This window comes from Carica papaya, chromosome 3 (genome assembly GCF_054855325.1).
Source record: "Carica papaya isolate Zhongbai chromosome 3, ASM5485532v1, whole genome shotgun sequence".
In the NCBI taxonomy this organism is placed as follows: Eukaryota; Viridiplantae; Streptophyta; class Magnoliopsida; order Brassicales; family Caricaceae; genus Carica; species Carica papaya.
Window position 1 is genome coordinate 34769104 of NC_142311.1, and position 6000 is coordinate 34775103.

Below are 6000 nucleotides of genomic sequence, written 5' to 3' on the forward strand. Positions count from 1 at the left end.
TTAATTATCATCAATTGTTCGTCACTCTTAATTTACGTCTCGATTAATGTTATTTCGTGAATTTTATAAATACTACCTAATTGAAATAAGATTCACATCTTTATTTATTTTATAAGAAAATTTTATGAATAATTTCATATTTATCTTTAAAAATAATAGTTATTTTGTAAAAATTTTGAGTAAGAACTAATAAAAAATATCGGACTAGTTGACCATCAAATAACGTGGCTACTTACTCTAATATAAAACAAGATAATAAGAATAATGTGATTATAGTGTAAGATTAAAAAATTATTTATATCTTAAGACCCATCAAGAAAATGTAGAATCGTTTAATTTTAAGTAATATTAAATTTAAATTTTACGAAATATATTGTATATACCTTTAAAAATAATAATTGTTTTATAGAAGTTTTGAATCAGATCAATAAATAAGTGTTATATTAATTGACCATATAATAATATAGCTACTAATTTTAGTATAAATTAAGATATTAAAAAAATATGATTATAGTATAAAATTTAATAATTATTTATACTTAAAATTCATCGAGAAAATGTAGATTTAATACGATTCTGATTGATATTAATTTATCGATGATTAATTGTGTATTTTATAATCAGTTTTTAAAAATCTAAACATAATATATGTGTAATATAAATTATATGATTCGAACAGTTAGGGATTAAAAATTATTTTTTAAAAAATTAAAATATATATTTAAGCCTAAAGAAAAAAAATATGAAATTAGAAAAGAAGAAAAATATATATATAAATCTATATTTAAAAAAAAAAAATATATATATATATATATATATATATAGAAGTAATAGCAAAAAACACGGCGTGAAATCTATATTAATATAATTAATTTTTAATTAATTGTAGTTTATATAATAATTAATTTTTGAAATTATAAATTAATTATGTATAACACGTCTAGAGAAATTGCAGAGAATCCCCACTACGTCAACCAATCCCTGTGCCTCAACTTGCTCTGTTAAGCCTGACGGAAAGGAGGAGGGAGTTACAGTCTGAGCGGAACTCATCATCTCTTCTTCTTCTTCTTCTTCTTCTTCTTCTTCATTCTCTCTCACCAATCGCCATTCTCATCCTCTCTCTCTTTCTCTTTCTCAGACTCCATCTCTGTTTTCTCCTCCGGAGCTGTCACCTGAATGCATCATCAAACCATAGCCTATAACTCCTCCATCTCTCAACACCATGTCTCATCCGCTCCAAACCTTAAACCTCTTTTCCTCCCGTCAATTCCACGCTTCATCTCCTTCCGTTCCGTTCTGCACTGCCGGAGACCTGAAATTTCCGTTTCAATCTCCTCCTCAAACCCTACAGTCCACCGCTGGACTCCTAATACTGCCACCTCCTTCAACAAAACAGTAGATGTCGCTACTCTTGGTAACCTCTGTGTCGATATTGTGCTCAATGTTCCTAAATTGCCTCCGTCCTCCTTCGAAGCCCGCAAGGCTTACATGGAACGTATATCGGCTTCTCCTCCTGATAAGGTTGGTTAAGCTGAAATTTGACTCTCTGTTAGTGATTAACGCTTTTTCTTTCTCATTTTTCCCTTGTATTTTTCTTCTTTGTCTCCAATCTATGAGCATATATTGTTTAAAATTAAGATATTGTTCACAAGGTTGACAAACTCGGTTATGCATTTTCACTATTAGCAAGGGGAAAGAGCAATAGAATGAAGAATGAGCCGTAACATACTTTTTTTTATGCTACCGACTTGTTTATGACCTGAGGATCAGTAGATTTTTCAGTGCTATTTGAATATCCTGTATTTGATGTTCCTATATTATCAGTTTGAGATGGTCAAACGCTGGATTTTGCCAGTCATATGCCCTAGTTTTGTAATTGCTATTATCTCAATTTGGCTGTACCTTTCAAGATATTTTAAGCTTATGTTTCGAACTAATGAAATTGATTTGTGGAATTCATTTGATAAAAAGTGATAATTGTGACAAATTCCATATGGAATCGAGGGAATATTTTAACTTCCACCAATTTCACTTGAAATTTTTAGGAGGTCAGTTTTTATTAGTTTGTGAGAAATTTGCATTTTCTCGTAGTTAAAATAGATATAGATTTCCAAATGAAGTTCATTTATTCAAAATATGGCCTAAATTTATATTCTTATTGTTTTTAAGAAACACTTCATAATTGTTTTTTCTTTTTGCTAAATTGCAACATCTGATACAGCAATAATGTTGTTCTGTGCACAGCAATACTGGGAAGCTGGTGGCAATTGCAATATGGCTATTGCAGCTGCCAGACTAGGACTTAATTGTGTTGCAATAGGTCATTTGGGTAACGAAATCTATGGGAAGTTCCTTCTTGATGTCCTTCATGATGAGGGAATTGATATGGTTAGGATGAGGGAAGAAACTGATACCATTTATAATACTAATGCCTGTTATGAGACACTCTTATGCTGGGTCCTAGTGGATCCTTTGCACAGACATGGATTTTGCAGGTAAAATTATCATTTTTTTTTGTTCAACCTAAAATCCTACTAGGATTTAGTGAAACAATTGCCTCCATGGGCTTTTTGTAGTTGATTGGTATATAGATTTTTTTATCAAGAATAGGTAGCTGAATATTTTGCTTTTCAGTCGAGCTGATTTTACCAAGGAGCCAACCTTCAGCTGGCTGAGCAAACTATCAGAAGAAGTAAAGATGGCCATCAAAAGGTCAAGAGTCCTTTTCTGCAATGGCTATGGCTTTGATGAGCTTTGCCCTAGTCTTCTAACATCAGCACTAGATTATGCTACTAAAGTTGGGACAGCAGTCTTTTTCGATCCTGGCCCACGTGGAAAGAGTCTTTCAAATGGGACACCTGCAGAACAAAGAGCACTTAGCCAATTCTTGAAGATGAGTGACGTTCTTCTTCTGACATCTGATGAGGTTTGAATAGTTACTCTAGTTCTCATAGAATACATAATTTTCTTCTCTATCTACTGAGCATGTATCTCTTATCAATTTTTTTAATTGATGAGATTGTGTCATTTGTTTCCGTCCTCTATGATCATACTCATTCCCACCCTCTGCAACTTGGTTCACTATTCTCCCCTAACAGACGATCTCTCAGTTACCCTGTTTTTTTATCTCCATCTCCTACCTCTCACACGCTGTCCCTAAAAGAATTATAGACAAAAGTGGATATTTTATGACCTGAAGGTGCTTTTTAATATTTAATTGTGACTTGCCTGTTTTGTCTTTGTTCTATCTGTAGGCCTACATATCCATTTCCTCTTTTGTACTGAAGGTTGACTGCAGTGGTATTCTTTGATTCTTGGATATTCATTTTTTTTTGTTAGTTCCCCAATTGAATGACCCCTCCCACCCACCTTCTCGCCGTCTCAACAGCTTATAATTCCCTCCTCCCTCAACCGCATAAAAACTCCCCTCCGTGGAACCATCTCCATCTCCATCTCCCACCTCTCCCACGCTGTCCCTAAAAGAATTATAGACAAAAGTGGATGTTTTATGACCTGAAGGTGCTTTTTAATATTTAATTGTGACTTGCCTGTTTTGTCTTTGTTCTATCTGTAGGCCTACATATCCATTTCCTCTTTTGTACTGAAGGTTGACTGCAGTGGTATTCTTTGATTCTTGGATATTCATTTTTTTTTTTTTTTGTTAGTTCCCCAATTGAATGACTCCTCCCACCCACCTTCTCGCCATCTCAACAACTTATAATTCCCTCCTCCCTCAACCGCTTAAAAACTCCCCTCCGTGGAACCACCCAAAGTCTCTTGCTACCTCCTTCATGCCTCCAATCCAGAAAATGAAGGGGAAAAGGGATTTTAAACATGTCTTGAAGAAAGCAGAATTGTGCACTTAAGTGACTGAAACCAAACTTCAAAAAACTTGTTGCATATAGAAACACATCTTTACAGAAAGTGTTGATCTAGTTCATCTAACAAGAGCTGGAAGCATTTTGTGTCACTTTTTTCAGAGTTAGTGTTTTGTGGTCCTAGCTCAATTGGATCATAACCCAACTTTTCAGTTTCAAAATTCACAAGTCGACGAAGTAATCTTTAGATTGTTTGTTACTTCTGAGAAAGATACTTGATGCTTTGGAAAGTATATACCACTGTGTTTTTGTACTAAAATTTGAGATGGATGCCTTTAAAGAAGACTTAGACATGGTGAAACCCGTAAATGTTGATTGTTGTGCTATGCATTTTTTATTTTCCCATTTGATCATTAGGTGTTCTCCTAGGAGTTGTCGGATTCTTATGGCCTTTTGTCCATTTTTTCACTGACTAAAATTGAACAAGTGAAAACAGTCAGGGCCCCATTGTTTGTCATTCATGCCAATTGGTTTGTGTTTATGCACTTCTTTTCTAAGTCCATCTCTCTCTACTTCTTTTGATGATTTCCAGGCTGAATCCTTGACTGGCATTGAGAATGCTGTGCAAGCAGGGCAAGAGTTGTTGAAGAGAGGGGTACGCACAAAATGGGTGATTGTGAAAGTGGGTCCCAAGGGCTCAATTCTAATCACCAAGTCAAGCATATCTTGTGCACCTGCATTTAAGGTATGAGTTACTATGTTACATTATTTCTCCAGTTAGTTTGCTAAAGTACTCTTGACTGTCCTTTAAATTGTGCTTTCCAGCCAGTATAATTTCACACGACTACCTGAATAAACATATCTCTGAGACATTGAGCATTTCTCCTCAAGACTAATCTGAAATTTGTTATTTTACATCAGAACATTCCTTTAACTTCACCTTATTTCAAGAAAAAAAATCTTTTAACTTCACTTAACTAACCCTTAGTGGATTATTTTCTTAAAATTATTATTTGACTGTTTGATCTTTGAAAATGTGATCAGGTGAATGTCATTGACACAGTTGGATGTGGAGATAGTTTTGTAGCTGCTATTGCATTTGGTTTTATACACATGTTGCCGCTGGTTAACACGTTAACAATAGCAAATTCTGTCGGTGCCGCAACTGCCATGGGTTGTGGGGCTGGTAGGAATGTGGCAAGACTTGAGCAACTGATCGAACTCATGAAGGCATCAAATCTCAAGGAGGATGATGAATTTTGGAAAGAATTACTAGACAAAAATTATGATAATCAACAAATTTCGGTTCTTTCAAAAACTACCATAAACGGAAGCAAAAATATGCTAAACCACCTTAATTTGCAAAAGGTGGTTTCTGAATTGCTCCCAATGCTTGAATCTGCTAGGTGCGAAGGAAAATTGCCACCGTGATGCACTCTAACTTGTTCTACCTTCTTAGCATAGATTTCAACTTTTCAGGCAGAATTTGAGTTCTCATCTTGATCACCTTGGCCCCCTTAATGCCATGGAGTCTTCTTATGCTTGGAATGCGAGACGATTATCCGTTGGGGTTTGCTTCCAGCAGAATTGTATATTGAGGTAAGCTTTATTCAAGCGAAGACTGTATGCTGACAGCTTATAAGAATATGGTCTTTTTAGGTTATAGTTTAGAGGTAGTGATGGTGTGGCCGGCAGCTGACTTCCAGATAAGGTTCTCCCAGCAGCCCTTCTTTACATACCTATACTGGGTAAAGATCATAAAATTTATGTCATTTTTTTTTCTTTTGCAGCTGAATTCTTCTCAGCTTGAGATCTTTTTTATGTTGTGACTACAAAGTGATACTTGTGAGAGGTACAAAGAAATTTCTTTTGTAGTGATTGTATTGGCTTTTTTCTTTGTTTGCCCATGTGGATCATGAAGATACAGTACAGATTGCAATTGGAAATCTTTTAGACATATATTTCTGTTAGTATATATATATATATATATATATGTGGGTTTGTTGTATATATAGATTTCACCAACATTTAAAGATGCAGAGAACAAAAATACCATATATCTAACATGTTGTAATACTTTAAGGAGTCACCAGCAGAGAATTTACAACAATACTTGTAAATTTTGTGTTAAATTTTCATGGATATTACTAGAAACATAAATTTCATGAAAATTCTGTAATGA

General features: G+C 34.4%; 1 protein-coding gene across 2 annotated transcripts; it reads left to right on the forward strand.

Annotated features, from left to right (window-relative positions):
* The first annotated feature begins 941 nt into the window (after positions 1-941).
* LOC110814841 (pfkB-like carbohydrate kinase family protein) lies at positions 942-5775 on the forward strand. Of its 2 annotated transcripts, XR_015818093.1 has the most exons (6): positions 942-1521; positions 2245-2495; positions 2635-2926; positions 4411-4563; positions 4863-5529; positions 5609-5775. XR_015818093.1 is itself a non-coding variant. In XM_022042426.2 (5 exons), exons 1-5 carry the CDS (start codon positions 1177-1179, stop codon positions 5247-5249), a joined length of 1428 nt encoding a protein of 475 aa, XP_021898118.2. In that variant the 5' UTR covers positions 942-1176; the 3' UTR covers positions 5250-5775. The 2 variants fall into 2 exon arrangements, 1 of the variants encoding a protein (XP_021898118.2); XM_022042426.2 differs by having other exon boundaries at positions 4863-5775.
* Positions 5776-6000: the final 225 nt, after the last annotated feature.

Bases quoted from the DNA above. Each gene is read 5' to 3' on its own strand.
- LOC110814841 (XM_022042426.2), top strand. From the start codon at position 1,177: ATGCATCATCAAACCATAGCCTATAACTCCTCCATCTCTCAACACCAT. The intron at 2,496-2,634 runs GTAAAATTATCA...TTTGCTTTTCAG, and splicing joins CACAGACATGGATTTTGCAG to TCGAGCTGATTTTACCAAGG. The intron at 2,927-4,410 runs GTTTGAATAGTT...GATGATTTCCAG, and splicing joins TTCTTCTGACATCTGATGAG to GCTGAATCCTTGACTGGCAT.